This window comes from Erythranthe guttata, chromosome 2 (assembly GCF_056151865.1).
Source record: "Erythranthe guttata isolate IM_541 chromosome 2, IM_541, whole genome shotgun sequence".
In the NCBI taxonomy this organism is placed as follows: domain Eukaryota; kingdom Viridiplantae; phylum Streptophyta; class Magnoliopsida; order Lamiales; family Phrymaceae; genus Erythranthe; species Erythranthe guttata.
Genome location: NC_142534.1, coordinates 3,639,593 through 3,660,313, shown reverse-complemented (window position 1 = coordinate 3,660,313; position 20,721 = coordinate 3,639,593). Strand labels below are relative to the sequence as shown.

The following is a 20,721-nucleotide window of genomic DNA, read 5'->3' as shown; positions in this document are numbered from 1 at the left end:
AATTTAATTTTATAAAAAGGAGCAAATAAGTAAGAAGGGTAAATTACGAAAAAACCCCTCGTTTGGATAATTACATCTAACCATCAACTATGTTTTTTTCTTACACATCTACCATTATGGTGTCAAATTCAACATAATCATCTAGATTCGTGGAATGTGCTCTAGTTTGTAGTCGTATTGTGTAAAAATACAGTTTCTGATGCACCACAATCTCATATATACAAGCCAAAAAACACATATTATGGTCATCTTGCTTCGAAATGTGGAGTTCGAATCGTTAAAGCCGTAAATATACAAGCCAAAAAAACACATATTATGAGCAACTTGCTTCAAAATGTGGAGTTCGAATCGGATAAAACGGGTATAAAAGTTGATAATATTCTATATAATCTCGTATGATCATCTTGCTTCAAAATGTGAAGTTCCAATCGGATAAAACAGGTATAAAAGTTGATAATATTCCATATAATCTCGAAGATTCCACTAAATTTAAAGCTGATTATAAAAGTTGATAATATTTTCGTAATTTGACCATACCTCAGGGGTGGTTGTAATTATCCAAACAAGAGGGGGGTTTCGTAATATTTTCGTAATTTGACCATATCTCGTATGATCATCTTGCTTCAAAATGTGAAGTTCCAATCGGATAAAACAGGTATAAAAGTTGATAATATTCCATATAATCTCGAAGATTCCACTAAATTTAAAGCTGATTATAAAAGTTGATAATATTTTCGTAATTTGACCATACCTCAGGGGTGGTTGTAATTATCCAAACAAGAGGGGGGTTTCGTAATTTAATCATACCTCATGGGTGGTTGTAATTTACCCCAAGTAAGAATAATGCGTGATATATTTATTGGAATAAATAGCAAAAACATTGACCACAGTGGGAGTCGAACCCACGACCTTCTGATCCGAAGTCAGACGCGCTAATCCACTGCGCTATGCGGTCATTTGATGACTGAGAACTTGGACAAAGAGTTTTGACAAATAATCTAATCAAAGCAACACATTTACATTAACCCATGTTTTAAACGAAAATGCAAATGGAAACAAAATTTAAACGAAAATGAAACTGGAATAGCCCAACTATAATTAAACACTTATCAACCTAGGTATTGGTTTTTTTTTTTTGAGTAATAACCTAAGTATTGGTTAAAGGGTATAGTTAATTACCAAGATAATCTTGGTAAATATCGGACAATTCTTCAATTTTAATTTTTAACGATGTGCCATCTATTGTCATCTCTCGAAGTCTCGAACGTTCTCGTTTACAACCACAAAAAAAAAAAAAAAAAAAAAAAAAAAAAAAACAGGCAATTCCGCCTTCACAATATAACTTATCTTCAATAAAATTTAGACGCGAATAACGGCTACTCATAACCAAACGAAAATATGGCAATATGCACTTGACTGAAACGCAATTGCACATTTTTTGAACTCAAACTAATGCACAATGTGCGACAAAAAGTTGTATATCTATTCCAACTTCATCCGAATTAAGCTCCCAATTCAACAAAACATATATTTGTTGTTGGTTAATAATGTTGTTGAAATAGTTACCGGAAAATTTTGAACTTTTTTCCTTTGAAGTGTCCGATATTCACTAAAAGTCGTACATTTATAAAACCTTAGAATATAAACGATAAAAGGAAGCCACAATCCAAAGGCAGAGAAAGAAAAACTTAAAAATAATTTAATATATAATGTCTTCTAAATTCAACTAAAAATATTCAACAGAGCTAAATAAAAAAAATCACTTCCTCTCAAATTCAGTTATCGACAAATAAAACCACCTCGAGAAGTGATAAATGCAGTAAAATCGTAGAGGCATGTTCAAACTCCAACTTCGTGCTAAGATTCCAATTCAAAAAAAAAAAAACTAGGCAATGAAAATACTTATTTACCATTACAATAAAAGTCGATAGGCTTTTTCAACATATAAACCCAAATGGTACAAGCCAATCCTTTAGTAGTGACTCTGCAGATGCTCCTCCTATTATTTCTAGGTTTGAAAAAGTCGAGTAAGCCAAACTAAGCACATCTCAGAAAACGAGCAGCCATCGTTCTTGCAGTAAATTAATATCTCAAAGTAAAAACTGCTTCTTGATACATATATATAACCTGTATTATGAGCAAAAAAAGAAATATCAGCAATCATCTACTCATTAAACCATCACTAATCAAAGTGCCTCGAACACATTATAGATTTAACGAAGACATGGGAAAATTGGCAACATGTAGCCACGAAATAAATCAAAAACTACTAAATCACACCTTATTTCGCAGTAGCTATGCAAATGCACCAAGAACATAAGTTAAAACAAGAACGAGAATTACAGGATTTATCCAATCTAAAATAGTCAACACGCGGGAATTGAGACAAAGAAACTACAGGGGTGACTCGTAGGACGGCATTATCTATCTTGTGTGGTTGATCGTAAGATTTTCGGTTTTATTATTGTTTATCCAATTCATTTATGTTCTAAGTTTACCATCATACTAGAAATATTTAGCTCACAGGGAGAAAACACTGGCAGATGCACGACCACAGTGACGTGCACATATATGCTTATGCTTTAGAGATTGTAACAGAGTCGGATAAAGCATAGATCAGACCGAAAGACAACACAAACATAAAAAATTATATGCAAACTAAAAACCAACAATAAATAACTCGTGATAAGAAAATGTAGTAGTTCATCAAACGACTGATTCCTATTGCCAGAATAACGGAAAATGTAGTACTTCAACAAACATAAACCTTCATGTGAAACTTCAACCATGATCGATGTGCTTAAGAGAATGCAAAAAACTATCTCACTTGGTCAATCATTTCGCACGGACGAAAAGTTCCTCTGGCCCCCTTGTGAATTTCCATAACCAGCATCTTGCGAAAATGCCTTCTGCTCGTGTGGCATGTGGCTCTGTTGGAAATCTCTCTGCCCTTGAGCAAAATGGTTCACCGGTGGCTCTGCTTGATTGAAGTTACCCTGATAAGAAGGCATTGGATTTCTTTCACCATGTCCCGAAGCATTATTTGGCGGCATAGGGCCTCTTCCTTCCCCTAGTCCCGGTGGATTATAACCTTGTTGAGGCGGCGAATTTGGAATATTCCCATAACTTTGCTGAGGTGGCGGCGCATAGCTCTGTTGTGGTGGAAGTCCGTAGTTTTGATTCGGCCTTGGTGGTGGAGGTCCATAGCTCTGCTGTGGTGGCCCATAGTTTTGACGTGGTGGTGGTGGGCCATAGTTCTGTTGTGGTGGTGGGCCATAGTTCCGCTGAGGTGGAGGGCCATAATTCTGCTGAGGTGGAGGCCCGTTGTTCTGCTGAGCTGGAGGGCCATAATTCTGCTGAGCTGGAGGGGCATAGTTCTGCTGTGGTGGAGGCCCGTAGTTTTGTTGTGGTGGAGGCCCGTAGTTTTGCTGTTGTTGTCGGCCATAGTTTTGCTGAGGGGGTCTATTGTTGTTACGTCTACCATAGTGAACTGGGGGTGGTCTAGGAAAAATTTCTCCATTGACATACTTGTCTCCTGCAATTTAACAGCCCATGTCCAAAACCAAAACCAAGAAAAACTTCAATTCACAAAAAAAAAAAAAAAACGCATTCATACAGTCAGTCGACTTTGTGATAAGGACTGATTGAAAATATCTAACCTCCATATTCCTTGTTTGCTGGATCAATGTACGAATCTGGCAAAATAAATACAACCCCAGGCTTACCTAGTGACAGCAAAAAATTTCAGAGTGAATACTGGTTAAAAATTCGTAATGTAATGTGCAGTTATCATGAAAGCAAAGATGAACACATACCCTCAAACTTTTTAGACGTGTCCTCATCGCACAGAACCTGAAAACCTTGATATGTTGTTGTACTTAATGCGTATATTTTCTTCTTTGCCTCTTCCACACTGAACAAAAGTTAATTAACAGAAAAATTAAGTTGACGATCAAGCTTCCCATGTCAATATTAAAGCTGCACTTGTAAATTGTAAGTCGAAGTAAATTAACATAGAAACCACAAAGCATGCAAGTACAGAGAAGTCAGTATAATACTTGGCATTTCTATAAAGCCCCAATCAACTTAAGTGATAACAACAAGATAAAAATACTTTTAGGATGAAAAAACTTAGATAGACAAACAGTTCACGGCAAACTGTTGGCTTATAAACTCAACAAAACCAAAAATAATAAAGGATAACCAATTCCAATTTCTTGTTGTCTTCTTTGAACCATTTTAATATTAAATGATTCCTCGTCATGCCCAACCCCCAAAAATTACGAACTCTCTGGGTTCAACAAAATTCATACAACACCAAATACGCAAGTGCAATAAATTTCAATATATTCATAATAGATCTCCTTGGCCCAAAAGACAATGATTCTCACTATCAAATCCAATGTCCAGAGTAATCGTTTCAAATCGAAAACTAAAAAATAATTAACTTTTGTAAGAGTTAAAGAAAAGAAAACAAAACAAACAGAGCATATTCTTAAGAAACCAAATGCAAATTACAAAATCTATCGAAATCCTAACCATATAATCCTTGAGCATATATCTCAGCAACGAAATGCAAAATATGTCCGAATGTATACGCATCGAATGCCTTACCCCTTCGCGCACTCCGTGTAAAGAAAAATGATATATAACAACATAGGCAGGTAAACCGTAAACCCAATCGAGACTAATACTAGCAAAATTAGATTAGAAACTTATTTTGCTCAAAAAATGTGTTCACAGTTAGGTATACAGCATTTTTTCCGAAGAAATTCACAAGCAAAGAGAAAATCGCATATACATAACAAAAATTAATATGAAGGGCGAGGGTTTATCGACCTGCCGAAGACTTGGGCAGCCGTGTTGACGTAGGTTTCGATCATTTGATCGCGGGTGATATTGGCGTCCTTGGGGAAATCCATGGTGATCAGCCAGTGGTTGTAATCGCATCCTTCGAAGAGGATAGTGTCGGGCCCAATTTCATCGGTCTCGGGATCGAATGTCTTGCGGAAGAGGGTGGTTGTCGAAGTGAACGGCCGCGCCAATTGAGCGGATGAAGGGGTGAGGGCGGAGGTGGCGGTGGGGGCGGAAAGAAGATGAGAGGAGATTGTCGAGATTGGTTTCGGTTGATGAAGAGAGTGGTGCAAGAGGGAAGAGGATACAGAAAGAACACGGCGGAGGCGGAGGCAGTGGAAGGCCATCGGCGACGGTGGTCGGTGGTGGTGGTGGCGAAGAGAGAGATTAATGACTAGGGTTTTGGGGGTTTAAGAAATGATGAACTCATTTGTAATATGGAAGCTGGATTGTTCGGGTTGGGTTGTTCAGTCGCGGTTCGGGTCGGTCAGCATATTTGGAAATAATAAGATTCAAAATCAAATTAAATTATATTTATATTCGATTAAATCATTGACAGTGCACTTGAATTGAATAATAAAAGCAATTTCATTTTTTATTGGCTTTTCTTTTTTCGGGTGCAAAATAAAAAATTATATTTTCTTACAAAATTAAATAAAATAAATTTATATCACTAAATTATTCGATTATATATCTTCATTGTAATTAGTGGAAATATTAGTAAAAATATTTAGAAGAAAATATGATAACGAAATAGCTTTTGTTGTAAAATATCTTTTTGTGATAATGTAATTTTTAAATATGTTGATGAGATTCTTTTTATTTTTTTTGCACTTTATAGTTTCAAAATATTTTATGAAGAAAAAAAATGATTTACATTTGGCATCCTAATAAAATACCGCTAAAAATATAAAAATATATTTACAAACTTTAAAAATTAATTCGGGGGTGCATTATATGCATCATTTATTGTCTTTCGAGGGTATAAAGTGCTATTAATTTATTTTAAGGGTGTTAAGTATCAAAATTAGGACCGGCAATTGAACCGGGCCTAACCGAAGCCCGATGGCTCGGCCCGATTATATTTGAGCCGAGCCTACTTTTTAGTGAGCCGGGCCGAGTTTGAGCCATTTTACTAAACCCGATTTATTTATGAGCCGAGTTTGAGCCAACTATGGTTCAACCCGAATAAGGCCCGACCGATTAGGATAATAATAAAATATATAATATATTTATTATTTTAATACTATGACTCAAGATACAAGTTATGACCGTATAAGATTATTTAATTTTGCGAAGAAAAAAGTCAAAATAAAATGAATTAAGTTGTGATGGTGGCAATAAGTTAAATATGAATCAAATGTAACATATCGCCGAGATTTCAGAATATAAAATGTTTCCAATAATAAGAGTTGCTAATCTTTTTTTACTTCTTTCGGTTTCATTTTCAAGTTTTTCCAACAACTTTCAAATATCGTTTGGGGTTTTTTTATTGGCTTCAATGGAGGTAAATCTTGTTCATCACTTATTTTTATAAAAAAAATTTAATTATTCCAATTATATAGTAATGTGGCCCGATATAAACCCGAAACCCGAAAAAATACATGAGCCGAGCTTGAGCCTATTCTAATGAGGCCCGATGACATGTGAGCTTGAGCCTATAGTAACGAGGCCCGATGGTATGTGAATTTGAGCCGACTCAAGCTCGGCTCACATGGCCCGATTGCCAGCCCTAATCAAAATACTATATTTCAAGAATGCAGAGCGAAATTAAGTCGATTAATCCAAAGATCAAGTTGCTTAGATCTTCATCGTGCAGCTCGAATCCATATTCTACAAGTTCTAGAGCAGCTAATCCGTATTCTAGAATGAGCGGTCTATTTGGACAATATTCTAAAAAATTTGTCTAAGTTTCTATTAGAAAAATATTTGAGATATTTAATTTATTCGAAACATATGTATACTTTTATAAATAGTTATAGTACGTAAATCACAACCATCGGGTTAAGATAATCCTAACCGGGCTAACCATTACTCCCTACTTAGTGAGGTTGCTTAGTTTAAATAGGATTGTTGTGGCTCCGTTTCTATTATGGTCAATTGCAAAAAGAAACTACATTATATTTTGAATCATTTGTTTTAATTTGATTGAAAACCATGGAATTTCTTATCTGAATCTTTTCATATGATAAAATCTAATATATCCCAATCCGTAACAAGTCAAAAAATATTATAAAAAGTACATAAAAAGTTTTGTGAAAAAATAAAAAACATATGGTTATTAATTGGCGTTTTGTACATTGTTTATTTAATGACCAACTACCTTATGAATCTTTAGCTTTTGGTTCCAGCCATTTGGAATGGAAGAACTTTTTTCCTACCAACAGGGCTTGAAGATCTATATTTTACACTGTTCAAGATGGTTTGTTGCAGTCTGTTCAAGATGGTTTGTTGTAGTGGGTGGCTATCCACTTATTTTGCGTCTTAATTAAATGATGACATATTATCTACAGTAATAGTGTAGCAAAGCTGAGACCCTGCAAATCCAAAAGAAATCCTGACCGCATTTTTGTATTATATATATATATTTTTTATTTTTTTTATTTCCAATTCTTCAGTTGGTATTTTCTAGCATTTTTAGTTTGTAATTCTTTTTTTTAATGAGTTTGCTCTTCTAAATCTATAAATTTCATTTTTAAAATATTATCTACTAGTTTTTTAAAAGAAAAAAAAAATCAAAAGAAGGAAAGTAAACTTTCATATATAAACATGAACTATGACCGTGATAATTCATAATGCTGATGAAAACTAAAAAAAAATTAAGAAACTTAAGATGGTCAATTCAATTCATCCACATATGACATAACCATAACAAAATATTAGAAATATAAATTGTTTGTTCCAATAACAAATTATAGTAGAGAGAGAGAGAGAAAATCAAACACTCAAAAAAGCATTATTAAAGAGAGAGAAAATAATTAGGCGGTGAGCTCCTCCTCCTTGTGGGTCTCGATGACGACGTCGCCGGTAGGGTAGGCGACGCAGGTGAGCACCCACCCCTCCTCCATCTGTTCGTCTTCCAGGAAGCTTCCGTCGGACTGGTCAACGGCGCCCTTGACCACCTTTCCGGCGCACGAGGAGCAGGACCCGGCGCGGCAGGAGTACGGCAGATCGTAACCGGCCTCCTCCGCCTGGTCGAGGATGTAAACGTCGTCGTCGCAGGGGAACACCACCTCACCCTCGGGGGTGATGAGCGTCACGTTGTACGTCGCCATACAGGTGAGGCGGGAGGGGGCGGACTTCAGGCCGAAGAGCGCCGCCTGCTTGAAGCTGGGTAGGGAAACCACCGCCGCCGCCGCCGCCGGCTTGCGGGGGAGCATGGCGGTGCTGAACATTGTGCTGGAGAGGCTCGCCATTAGTTTTTTGTTTTAATTTCTTTGGATTGAGAGAATTTTGGTTTGATTTATCTGTGTTGAGGGTTTCTGTGGAGAAATGAAGAGGGCTTGTGGAAATAGTGTGGAGGGGGAGGGGATTTATCCGCCACGTGGCGAGATCTTATGGTTCGTTTTATCGTTTTATCATCACTGGGTGTGTATTTGCTCCTTCTCTTCCATTTTTGGGCCTCCCATTTCTTACTTGGTTCTAGTGAGTGTGTGTATTTTTTGGGTAGGTGTTTATTTATTAATTATTTAATATAATAACTATTTAATTATGACATTCTCTATATTGGAAATACGAAATATAACCAAACAAATATTAAATATATGATCGGGCCCAAGCTATATATGGGCTTAACAATGGGCCTGACTGGGTTTGGAAATGTTGTAGGAGTAAGATTTAGAGACCACTGTTCAATTTGGGTGGTAATGTAAATATGTTATGATCATGTCATTGAATGTGGAAAATCGTACCAATTTGATCGGATCAGAATTAACACTTATTTAAAAAAAAAAAATTGATTTCTTCGGAAGTGAAATAGTAATTTAAATTCCGTTCAAAAAACTAAACGGAGAAATCGGAAATTGAAAGAAAAAGCGTGTTCCCAAATTGGAAAATTCTAGTTCTTAGGAACTTAAAATGTCAAATAAAAGAGAATTTTGATATTACAAGTGTAATTTTTCGACATAAATTTCGGAAAATTAAAATCAGATTGGAAACCAAAATATCATATATATTCCAATTCTAATTCAAAATATTTCAAAAAAATCTACATTCGATTGAAAAGGAGTGTTCTGAATTTGGAAATATTCGGACCGAAATCGACATAAACCAAAAAAAATCGTTCCAGTTCTTACCCCTAACTAAACTTGATTATTAATTAAAAACAAATAAAAAATGTTAAAAGTGTAGTCGATAAATCTTCTGTTGATGGGCCAACTCATGGCTTGTGTCCAACTGATGGGCTCTTCGTTTTGTAGTCGGCCCATCTACTTTATTTAATTTAATTTACTTATTGATGTAAAATGATTTCTATTTCGCGTGAATATTGATTTCTGTGTTAAACTTTTTTAGATGATCCTTAATTAGTGTAAATACTAAATACTAAATAACATTATAAGATGATGTTACAATTATAGTGGTGCATTGGCTTTATATTTAATTTAATCAACTCTCTATTATAATTTTGGGTTCTAATGATATATATTCGATGATACTAGAGGTATATCACCTCAGGGAGTTGAGATAGGATGAGTTGGAAGAGCAGAGTGAATTACTGGCTCACGAGGTTGATGACCTTGAGATACCTGCGATCATAGAACACGTGAACTAGGCCGGGGTTGATCCGGTGGAAACCCCTCCGACGCTCAAGTTAGATGTGCGGATAGTGGAAATAGTTCAGAGAATACAGTTGGTACTATTGCTCAGATAATAAGACGAAGGAATGAGTTCAAACCTTTATTTATACATTAGTTGAGATTGTCGGGCTCAAACCTTACTTAAAGATGATTGAATCTCGGTGTTAGCGATCTTCAATATTTGATTTGTAGCCCAGTAAATAAAAGAATTGTAGTCCCATTAAATTGACCCAATTATTTATATCAATATTCTTTTGGATACATTTATTTCAACCCCACCAAATTATTCATAGTACTTCACCACAAACATTTATTCTAATATATATTTATTTATGTATTATTGTTCAATCAACATCCATCACACACTCCAACACCTCAATACAAAAAAATAGTTTGCGTTGAAGTAGTTTGCCTTGAATGAAATGTAACCTATTTTTCAAATCTTAATTCACCAAAAAAATATTTGCATTTTTTTCCCTACACATGCACTCTAAATTTATTTCTCTAAGAACGTGAATTTCATGCTCTTTTTTTGACATTCGGGTGCTTTGCTCTGAAGACGGAACCCTTCATTTAAGATGGAGATGGTGGGATGTAAAATTATAGTGAAAAATGGGTAGAGTTTTTTTTTTTTTTTTTTTTTGAATATTCTAATTAGTTTGATGGTGGATAATTTACGAATTTGTACGAGATGTGGGTGAAAGAGAAATAAATGCGTAAAATAGAAAATATATGTAATTTAGTAGCGAAATAAGATATTTTGAAAGGCGAACTAGCACGTCTCTAAAAAAAAATACATTCCATATTATTTGCAACTTTATAATATCAATGATGTATTAATTACCTCCTTCAAATTTGTCTTCTATTATTTCATAAATCATTTCAAATATTAATAATCATAGACGAGTGAGAATCACAATTTTAGTCACATCCTATATTTATTAGTTTTTTTTTTAATATTTGGATTAACAACACTTAACTAGTTCCCTAAAAATAAAAAATAAACATCACTTAATTTGCAATGGATGAATACAAGATCAATAATTTATCATAAAAAAAATTAAATGAAATAAAATAAATAAAAATTTAAGTAAAAAAAAAAAAACTAAATATAGCATACATTTTTTTCATCTTTTTTCTTTTTACCACTAATAAAAATAGATGGTAAAAAAATGAAAAAGAACTGATTGGGGCACATCAATCACTCTCAACCAAAATCAAAACGCAATTCTGTTCCTTCTTTCTTTATTCTGTTTCTTCCCCAACTTGCAATAAATATATATTTACTCCCCCAAAATTCTCCTCCTTTTTTCTGCATATTTTTTTATTTAATCATTAAAAAAAAAAGTAGCAGTAATCTGCAATTCTTCCCATACGAATCTCTCTTCCGCATGCACACAACACACACAGTTGTCGACAAACAACACACACAGTTGTCGACAAAGCCACTATAGCAAATGCGAATTTGCTTTTTCTTCAAATCCCAGATATGAAATGAAATCACATCTCTTTATTTTTTCTGTTCCCCACTCAGAAGAGAGAAAACCCATTTCGATTTCTGTAGAAAGATAGCATCTTTTCTGAATCCCCTCTTGCCAATTTGGATCATCGCCTTATTCGCACCTTTAATTACTTGTATTTTTCCAGAATTAGTTTCTTTTTTTTTTTTTTTTTTTTTTTTTTAAATTGCCGAATCGATGGGATCCCTTTTGAAGATTGATAAGTTTGTTTGAGGAGTATCAATAAAGATTGAATCTTTAGTTTTTGGAGTTTGGCCCTTTTTGATTTCTTGAAATAGAATTTTGTGGGATATTATCTGGTGGGCTTCAGTTTAAGGAGATTGATCTGAAAGAAAAAAAAAATGGATAAATACGAACTTGTGAAGGATATAGGGTCTGGAAATTTTGGTGTTGCTAGGCTTATGAGAAACAAGGAGACCAAAGAGCTCGTCGCCATGAAATACATTGAAAGAGGACACAAGGTTTTTCCATCAACATGTGTGTGTGTTTGTGTGTGTGTGTTGTTTGTGTGTGTGTGTGTGAATCATTAGACTCTAACATGTGTTGGCTTCTCTATTTTGTGAGATCTCTAATTTGCATATTTGAATTTCCCCAACTTATATCGGCACATCACAAGTGTGTGTGTGTGTGTGTGTGTGTGTGTGTGTGTGTGTGTGTGTGTGTGTGTGTGTGTGTGTGTGTGAGATGTTTGTGTTTGTGTTTGTGTTTGTGTGTGTGTTTGTGTGTGTGTGTGTGTGTGAGATGTGTGTGTGTGTGTGTGAATCATTAGACTCTAATATGTGTTGTGTGGCTTCTCTATTTTGTGAGATCTTGAATATGCATTTGAATTTCGCCGAGAATTGAGGCACATTTTGTGGTTTTTGGATGTAGATCGACGAAAATGTGGCTCGTGAGATCATAAATCATAGATCGCTTCGGCACCCTAACATAATTCGTTTCAAAGAGGTGAGTGATAATTCTACGTTTTCGATGGAGTTTTTTTCTCTCTCTATACTAGTGCTGAATTTCAAATTGGCGTTTTCGATATATATGTATATAGGTGGTTTTGACACCGACGCATCTAGCCATTGTCATGGAGTATGCGGCAGGCGGAGAGCTGTTCGAGAGAATCTGCAATGCCGGTCGATTTAGCGAAGATGAGGTATTAATATTATTACACCATGTTTTATTCATAAAATGGGAATTAAATAGTAGTTTACGCGTCGAGTTTTTGATCGGTATTTCTTCGCTGTATTTTCAGTCTAGGTACTTCTTCCAGCAGCTTATTTCTGGAGTCAACTACTGCCATGCCATGGTCAGCACACATATATGGTTACATTTTAATTAATTAATTAATTAATTTTTTTTGTTGAAATTATGTTTTCTTTAATTGCTCGTCGATTTGCAGCAAATATGCCACCGCGACTTGAAACTGGAGAACACTCTTCTTGATGGAAGCCCTGCTCCACGCCTGAAAATCTGCGATTTTGGTTACTCAAAGGTTAGAGCGCGTATGTCTGAATTTCTTCTCGGTTACTCGAAATGTACTTGCCATTTTTTTAATTTTTAATTATTTCCTTTTTCCCGTTTCTTAGTCATCTCTACTTCATTCGAGGCCCAAATCAACCGTTGGAACTCCTGCTTATATTGCTCCCGAAGTTCTATCCAGGAGAGAATACGACGGAAAGGTGAGATCGTCGATGATTTTTAATGATTGCGAATGTATTCGGTAAATTATTTTATCTGGTTTGTGCAAAGGTAACTCTTTTTAGCTTCGTTTTCAAGCCTCGATTTTTTCCCTTAATAAAAATCTACGTGTATGCATTTTTTTTTTCGTACAGTTGGCTGATGTATGGTCGTGTGGCGTAACGCTCTATGTTATGCTGGTCGGAGCATATCCTTTTGAAGATCAAGAAGATCCAAAGAACTTCAGGAAAACTATTCAAGTAAGCCTGTTTCTCGATTACGGTCTTTTATAGTTGATTATTATGTGTAGACGACCATTAAATCTGTTCCTAATGTATGTTTTTTTTTTTTTTTTTTTTAATAAATCTGTCGCAGAGGATAATGGCTGTTCAATATAAGATTCCCGACTACGTCCACATATCCCAAGATTGTAGGCACCTTCTTTCTCGCATATTTGTTGCCAATGCTGCGAGGGTACGGTTTTCTCTATACAATGATCATGTTTGCATCTTGTTTTCTTATGATACTGAAGCTATTATATTCACATTTTGCGAAGTCGATTTTCGAAATCATCTCGATTCAATATTAATTATATAATAGCCGTCAATTTTTAACTTTTTAGTGGAAAACACACAATATATATATATATATATATATATATATATATATATATATATATATATATATATATGTGTGTGTGTGTGATTATAATTATCTGGTGCAGAGAATCACAATCAAAGATATAAAATCACACCCGTGGTTTCTAAAGAATCTGCCTAGGGAATTAACGGATGTAGCTCAAGCGGCGTACTACCGAAGAGAAAACCCTACATATTCACTTCAAACGGTGGAGGAGATAATGAAAATCGTGGAGGAGGCGAAAACCCCCCCGCCGGCCTCCCGCTCGATTAGCGGGTTTGGGTGGGCAGGGGAGGAGGAAGAGTATGTTAAAGAGGAAGATGTGGAGGAGGAGGAGGTGGTGGTGGAAGAAGGAGAAGAACAACTAGAAGACGAATATGACAAGCAAGTGAAAGCCGCTCATGCGAGTGGAGAAGTTCGTCTCACTTGAGAAACCTATATTTGCATTTGTGTGTACAATAAAGATCGGATTTTTTCGTTTGTTAATGTTATGACCGTGGTCGGGTTTCTTTTTTTTTTTTTTAAATTTTGGGAAGTATGTAAATTTGATGTTGTGTTGTGATAAAGAGGCTTGTGTGCATTTTTCTATGCTGTAAAGAGGCTATGTAGTGATGTTTGTGAGTGTTTTGTTTGCATAGAACATGTGGTGGTGGTGGTGGTGGCGGTGGCGGCGGTGGTCAAATTAGTTCTTGTGAGTTATTACATGTTTTGAGGTTTGTGCAACATTCTTGTTTTAGTGTTGTATTTGATGGTGACCCATATTTGGTTTCGAAAAACCAAGGTTTCGATTATGCGTAGTGGTATAAGTTGGAACTGAATTTTCGAATTTTGATGATTCGATTTTGGAACAATATTTTTCATTCTGAATTTTGAAATTCTGATGTTTTCGATTTTCTTTTTGGAATGGGATTAGAGTTAGTTTTTGATTTCTGGAAAAATTGTATTTTTTTTCGAAAGTGCCAATTCCGATTCGATCAGCCCGATTTCCACCCCTATTTATGTGGTATTGGAATTGCTCCTTCAAATTTAGGAGTGGTCATTAATATATTCATTTTGAGGAATTTTGAAGAGTCATCACTCATCATACATACAATGGATTCTAAAAATATATGTAACTCAAATAATAAATAAAAAATTAAATTAATATAACATGAAATTGATAATCATTTTATAATGAAAAATATCTATAGTGCTTGAAATCTCATGATCAACATATCGTCACAATTCTTACCAACACGATAGACTCCATTATCAATAATCAATCATTAAATGAGTCCTAGGAATTTTTCCACAATAAATAAATAAAAAAATAAATAGTGCAATGAATTGAATATTGAATAATGTAATTGAATTATTGGAGGCACGTGACTAGACAGCAGACCCATCCAAGTTGGAGAAGAAAAAAATGACCCATAAATTGACATTTTTATTAGGCATTTTCTATTTTTCGTGCCCCCACTGCCCATGCTTTGTTTTCTTCTTTCATCATTTTTTATTTTTATTTTTTATTTTTTTAGTTTTTGTATATATTTTTTAATTAATGTTTGTAAATTCGTACTGGCCAAATTTTGTAAAACTAATTTGATCGAGAATTTAAATTTATATATTTTATAAAGTATACATATTCTTATCAACATTGGACAAAATATAAGAAATTTCAATCCTCAAAAAATAGTTCATTCAAATCTACACTCTGATGAACTTCACCAAGTGCAACTCACCATAAACATCTATTCGTCAACTACGCATTTATACACACATCCATGTGTGTGTGTGTGTGACTATGTGTAGATCAACGGTGTAAAACTAAACAGTAAATCTGACAAAGTGTAGAATCTACAAAACCTTCAAACAACTAGTTCACAAATAGATTATTCTTCATTGTGTATTCAATTGGATACATAAATTACACACAAACCTCATATTCAGAACAGAACACACTCTCATTTCAACACCTTGGTCGAATCCTTAATCAGTGTCATCAGATTTCGCGTCTCACCGGAAACAGACTCCCTATCAAAAAGAGCAGAAACGACCGCAACTCCTCTAAGATTCGGTACGCCTAATTCCATCACATGTTTCACATTCGAACTGCCAATCCCTCCAATAGCAACCACAGGCAACTTTGACTCCAAACACACTCTTCTCAGCCCTTCCAATCCCACGGTGACGTTGTTCTCTTTCGTATTTGTCGGATAAACACCGCCACAGCCAATGTAGTCGGCACCACCAATCCATGCTTTCTCAGCTTGCTCGGGTGTCTTGCAAGATACACCGATGATTTTCTCGGGCCCCAATATAGCCCGGGCAGTCTGGGCAGGCATGTCGGACTGCCCAATATGAACTCCATCGGCATCGCAAGCAAGGGCAACGTCGATTCTGTCGTTTATCAGTAGAGGTATACCGTGGGGCCGGCATATTTCCACACATGTTTTGGCTGCTTTGAGAAAGTCTCCAGTGTCCGAATCTTTTTCTCTAAAAATGACAAAAAAAATGCGAAAAAATGAGATAGGAAGAAAATTCTGCATGAAGTGTGCTTGTAGTATATAGTCCAGAAAATATAAAAAGAAACTCTTTTCTCCTCATTTTTTCCCCTAATTTTCTTTCCAAGTTTTTAAGGCGAAATTAGCGCTTAGTTGTCCATGATCAAATTTTTCCATGATGCACTGTCCAGAAATCGAATTCATCGTCAAAATTATGCAGAATAAAAAGAAAAGAGGCGAATGGGTTTAAAACAAACCTCAGCTGAATTATAGTGGCACCTCCTTCTATGGCAGCTTTCACAGCATCACTCATGGAACGACCCCACTTTTTGTTCATTCTTGAGTCTGTGACAGCATACAGGAGAAGATCGCTCGGATCAAATGGTCGACGCGCACATAGATTCGGAGTATTGTTCTTAAGCTTCATTGAATGGTCGAAGGGACCTTGTTGTCCTTCTCCAATACGAATGTCCTTACTATAACCCAGTACCGATTCAACATAACGCTTGGCAATCTGAAAGCAGCAATATATAAAATCCCATGAGATTCTATGAATTTTGATAGCATTGGAAATACAAATCAAAATGGACAAAACGCATCTAGCCATAGTAGTAGCATCCACAGTCAAAAAGAAATTTCACTTGTAGTTCTTTCTCGATATATTTGTGCTATTATAGAAGGAAAATTAGAAGACTGGGAAGGGAAGGTGGTGCTAACTTGATTTCTACCTGTATGTCTTGGGACTATTAACAAGCATACATGGTGTCTAAGAAGTCGATTGTTAAAACACATGCCCGGTATTTGCTGATTTGGTCAAAAAGTGTCGTGAATTTTCAAACTCTAAATAACAAAAGGCAGATATAGAATGTTTTCCAGTGTTTTGCAGGATAGTAACGAGAAAATTAGGCATATTCTGATAGCAAATTATTTTTGCCAGCTAACAGTTAACTGAGAGGAGACACGTCGAGTTACTACATCAACAGATTTTTATCGTGGCTTGGTTCTTGATTTGATGTCATCTGCCAGAGAGATGTACCCACTTTTGAACAGTAATATGCTAAGTGAATAGCATCGAGTCACACTGACATGAGGGCTGAAGTGCTAGAGTTACATAATACCATTACAACCAAAAGGATATTATGAGATATTCTATAGTGCATAATCATATTTGAGCACGGCAAATAATTAGTTTCCTTTTCGAACTCAATGTCTAAGTGAGTAAATGGAGGCAAAGAGATGGGAATGATGTGGAACTTCAGTATGCTGAATATCATCCATATATAGATGCTTTGACAACAGAATAACAAAAGATGCTCAATACCTTAATAGCGGAGAGCACTGAAGAGCCCTTAGCTAGCTCGGCAGCTATAGATGACGCCAGAGTACAGCCAGTTCCATGTGTATTCACAGTTTTTATCCGGGCTGAACGGAACTCATAGAAATCCTTACCTAGAAGGTCAAATCATATAATTATATCAGTTTCAATAAAAATAAAATAAGTACATGGTGTGAAGCATACTGCAAAAGATATGTGAAGTATACCATCAAACAAAACATCGATAGCGTCTGAGGATGCAGGAAGGTCACCTCCTTTCACAAGTACATTTCTGACAACAGAAATGACAAAATCTCAGATTTATAAAATTTCGCCTTCAAATTACAAAACTGTATTTTGTTTGTTTTGTTAAGAACGGAAAATATGTCAAGCATACCTAAGAGCAGTAACATAAGCAAAATTTAAAGCATTAAATGATTTATTAGTTTTTCAAGAGCTAACCGAGGGCCAATATCATGTATAGATTTTGCAGCAGAACGCATGTCAGCAACTGTTTCCACTGGTATGCCACCAAGTAAAGCCGATGCCTCTCTTACATTCGGAGTGACTATATCGGCCAGGGGAAAAAGCTCCTCCCTATTGTGAAGGAATAGAATACAAAAATAGGATATAGATTAATGAATATAAAACGGGAAAGGTAATTCTCTACATTCAATCTTGTTTGGCACCTGTGCATTACTGAAAACAGACAACTTAAAGATCGTTCTCCATAACATTCATAAAAAGTGCAGGTTCAGATACAATCACCAGATAAACTTGCAGAAAATGAACAAATGGAAAGAGTTTTGGCTGTGAATCATATACGATCAATTTCATGGTTTCACTTTATATTGATGGTCGACGAGTCAATTTAAATAGGAAGATTATCATGTCCATCACTTGAATTACTTTACAACTTTTAGTGGCTCCTATCCATTAATTTTACTAGTGAAATCAAACAAAATAATAGACTTCCGTTTGGAAACATTGGACGGGTTACGGTAGCTACTGTGTCGTCAATGAAACCTTTCTATGTTCGATCAACAAGATTGAAATGGAGCAAACACGAGAATAGATTTTCTGAATAAATAACTGTTTGTTTCCAGTGGCACCCACTTATTGCCATATATGCAGCCGTTCTTATTTTAGACGAGTGGTGACAAACAACACGATTTAATGAATTGAAGGGAAATATTTAGTATCAAACATACCTAAGGGTGGCCAGAATCAAAGGACCGGCCAGTACATCACCACTTGTAGATACCATAACAGGATCAACCACCAAAGCTTCCTTCACAAAAATAATAATGTCAACAGATAACCCACTATTTAAGATTGACAGAATCATGTTACAAAAGTGACGGCAACGAATTCGAAATATCTCCGGTGGAATACCTCTAACTTGGAATTCCTTGAGGCTTTGACAGAGGACCTTGATTATGCCGGGCGAAGGCAGCATACCGGTTTTCACCTGTAATTTCCAGCAACTAAATCATCACTTACACTGAACCGAAAAATACTAAACATTCTGCAAGAGTTGATGTTTCGATAGACTTACAACATCTAGACGCATATCGGACAGCACCGACTTCAATTGCTCTCGAACGAAATCCTCCGTCACAATATCCACTCCCTAATAACATCAAATGCAAACTTATTTCAAGACATTAAAAATTAAATACACAACCTGATCCATTCATTTCCCAATTTAGTTTTCGTAATTAATTTGGTTGCAAAATTTTTTTTAGGACCATCCATGTTGAATTCGCTAACTTATTACATCATTCTATTCGTTTAAAATCTAAAGGGAAATTCTTCAGAGCAACTCTTCTTATAAATTCAATGTATCAGAAAAAGACAATTATTTTTTATCAGCGTGAAATATAAGCCTCACCTGAACACCGACGGTGTTCTGAGCTGTGACGGCGGTGATAACAGTGGAGCAATAGACGCCGCGGGCGGAGCAAGCCTTCAAGTCGGCTTGAATTCCGGCGCCGGCGCCGGAATCGGAGCCAGCTACAGTCAGCACGTGCGGAACCCGCACTGTATGCACTTCTTCTTGTTGCTGCATTGCTCGCGGACTGGAGACTTTGATTCTGTGAAACCCTCGTGAAATGGAGTTGATGAATTGGTGGTGGGTAGGAGCAGAGTAAAGCGTCTGTGAACACACATGAAACCCCATGAAGAAAACTGTCGAACTGATGAAATTATGTGTGTTTTTAATCTTTTCCTTATTCCCAGATACAATTTACTCTCTCCACACATTCACAGTCATTTGATTCTCAATTATTATATTGTTGTAACTTTATATTCCAATATTGAATACATGTATAGGGTTAAATACAAAAGACCCCATGTACTATGAATTTTGTATCATATACCTCTGTAGTCTGTACTACACATAGATACAAAAAACCCCATACTGTTATATTTTTTTTCAAAATCTAACGAAAATACCCCTGCTAAGCCTATAAATATAAGGGTTCGTTTGGGCCATTTTTCAATATATTTTTCGACATTTTCGGTCAATTTTACTTGGGAAATTTTGATATTTTTATTTTTTTTCTTCAAACCATTGAATTTCCGAATAAAACCTTATATTTTTGTCATTTTGAATTTCTTTATTTTTTTTCTTAAGTTGTCTTCCGATAGTTCAAATTCTCGACCATAACAGGACTGTAAAAATGTTTGTAATCTTAGGATATTTGAACTATAGGATGACATTTAAGGGAAAAAAAATGAAGAAACTCAAAATGACAAAAATAAAATGTTTTATTCAGAAAATTGTAAAAAAAAAAATCTAAGCAATTAGATGTTTTGGAGAAAAAAATATAAATACCAAAATTTCCCACGTTAAATTGACTGAAAATGGTAAAATATATAGTGGAAAATGGCTATATATATATATATATATATATATATGCATGTGTGTGTGCGCGCGCGCGCGCACACGCGCGCTTGAGTAGGGGTATTTTCGTCATATTTTGGGAAAAATGTAATGTGATGCGGGTTTTTGTATTTATATGTAGTACATAGGGTATATAATACAAAGTTCATAGTACATGGGTGTTTTTGTATTTAACCCAAAAAATATATGATATAATATATTATTGGTCAAATTACGGCTACCTCCCTAAGGTAAGGCGTAATTACGAAAAAATGCATCTTGTTTGCACAATTACAACCACCCATCAACTATACATGGTCTTACATGTCCACCCTCACAATATCAAATTTACCTAGGGGTGTTCATCCGGTCGGTAAACCGAACAAAAATTCGTACATGACGATTACCGAACCATTTTTTCGGTGTGGTATTAAGTTTAATTTTATTTTATATATGTAATAATAGTATTTAAACTAAACTTAATAAAAAAAATCAAAATTTGAAATATTTTAAATAAAATTTTGGTAATTCGATTATTTAACGACCCAAACATTAAACTGAA

General features: G+C 35.4%; 4 protein-coding genes and 1 non-coding gene across 5 annotated transcripts; 1 reads left to right on the top strand and 4 right to left on the bottom strand.

The window, feature by feature from the left end:
* Window positions 1–881: 881 nt before the first annotated feature.
* TRNAR-UCG (transfer RNA arginine (anticodon UCG)) lies at window positions 882–955 on the bottom strand. Its single transcript has one exon. It is a non-coding gene; the product is annotated as a tRNA-Arg (tRNA).
* A 727-nt stretch (window positions 956–1,682) lies between these two features.
* LOC105970143 (uncharacterized) lies at window positions 1,683–5,329 on the bottom strand. Its single transcript, XM_088825204.1, has 5 exons — window positions 4,840–5,329; window positions 3,816–3,913; window positions 3,660–3,725; window positions 2,828–3,535; window positions 1,683–2,127 (listed from the first exon to the last, which is right to left on the bottom strand). Exons 1-4 carry the CDS (start codon window positions 5,199–5,201, stop codon window positions 2,832–2,834), a joined length of 1,230 nt encoding a protein of 409 aa, XP_088681330.1. The 5' UTR covers window positions 5,202–5,329; the 3' UTR covers window positions 1,683–2,127; window positions 2,828–2,831.
* A 2,344-nt stretch (window positions 5,330–7,673) lies between these two features.
* LOC105970077 (ferredoxin-A) lies at window positions 7,674–8,555 on the bottom strand. The gene has a single exon (XM_012994860.2). It carries the CDS (start codon window positions 8,268–8,270, stop codon window positions 7,833–7,835), a length of 438 nt encoding a protein of 145 aa, XP_012850314.2. The 5' UTR covers window positions 8,271–8,555; the 3' UTR covers window positions 7,674–7,832.
* Window positions 8,556–10,794: 2,239 nt separating this feature from the next.
* Window positions 10,795–14,250, top strand: LOC105970147 (serine/threonine-protein kinase SRK2A). The gene is made up of 9 exons (XM_088825195.1): window positions 10,795–11,631; window positions 12,041–12,115; window positions 12,210–12,311; window positions 12,411–12,464; window positions 12,558–12,650; window positions 12,745–12,837; window positions 12,991–13,095; window positions 13,211–13,309; window positions 13,560–14,250. Exons 1-9 carry the CDS (start codon window positions 11,512–11,514, stop codon window positions 13,902–13,904), a joined length of 1,086 nt encoding a protein of 361 aa, XP_088681321.1. The 5' UTR covers window positions 10,795–11,511; the 3' UTR covers window positions 13,905–14,250.
* Window positions 14,251–15,262: 1,012 nt separating this feature from the next.
* TH1 (thiamine biosynthesis protein) lies at window positions 15,263–19,583 on the bottom strand. Its single transcript, XM_012994815.2, has 9 exons — window positions 19,167–19,583; window positions 18,831–18,905; window positions 18,668–18,743; window positions 18,484–18,559; window positions 17,735–17,869; window positions 17,500–17,564; window positions 17,279–17,406; window positions 16,215–16,471; window positions 15,263–15,949 (listed from the first exon to the last, which is right to left on the bottom strand). Exons 1-9 carry the CDS (start codon window positions 19,452–19,454, stop codon window positions 15,418–15,420), a joined length of 1,632 nt encoding a protein of 543 aa, XP_012850269.1. The 5' UTR covers window positions 19,455–19,583; the 3' UTR covers window positions 15,263–15,417.
* Window positions 19,584–20,721: the final 1,138 nt, after the last annotated feature.

Excerpts from the sequence above, each read along its gene's own strand:
- LOC105970143 (XM_088825204.1), bottom strand. The coding sequence starts at position 5,201 with ATGGCCTTCCACTGCCTCCGCCTCCGCCGTGTTCTTTCTGTATCCTCT. Across the intron at positions 3,914-4,839 it reads GCTGCCCAAGTCTTCGGCAG|TGTGGAAGAGGCAAAGAAGA; the intron begins GTCGATAAACCC and ends ACTTTTGTTCAG. Across the intron at positions 3,536-3,659 it reads AGCAAACAAGGAATATGGAG|GAGACAAGTATGTCAATGGA; the intron begins GTTAGATATTTT and ends GTTAAATTGCAG.
- LOC105970147 (XM_088825195.1), top strand. The coding sequence starts at position 11,512 with ATGGATAAATACGAACTTGTGAAGGATATAGGGTCTGGAAATTTTGGT. Across the intron at positions 12,116-12,209 it reads ACATAATTCGTTTCAAAGAG|GTGGTTTTGACACCGACGCA; the intron begins GTGAGTGATAAT and ends ATATGTATATAG. Across the intron at positions 12,838-12,990 it reads GGAGAGAATACGACGGAAAG|TTGGCTGATGTATGGTCGTG; the intron begins GTGAGATCGTCG and ends TTTTTCGTACAG.
- TH1 (XM_012994815.2), bottom strand. The coding sequence starts at position 19,454 with ATGGGGTTTCATGTGTGTTCACAGACGCTTTACTCTGCTCCTACCCAC. Across the intron at positions 18,560-18,667 it reads CAAGGAATTCCAAGTTAGAG|CTTTGGTGGTTGATCCTGTT; the intron begins GTATTCCACCGG and ends TTGTGAAGGAAG. Across the intron at positions 15,950-16,214 it reads GCCACTATAATTCAGCTGAG|AGAAAAAGATTCGGACACTG; the intron begins GTTTGTTTTAAA and ends TGTCATTTTTAG.
- LOC105970077 (XM_012994860.2), bottom strand. The coding sequence starts at position 8,270 with ATGGCGAGCCTCTCCAGCACAATGTTCAGCACCGCCATGCTCCCCCGC.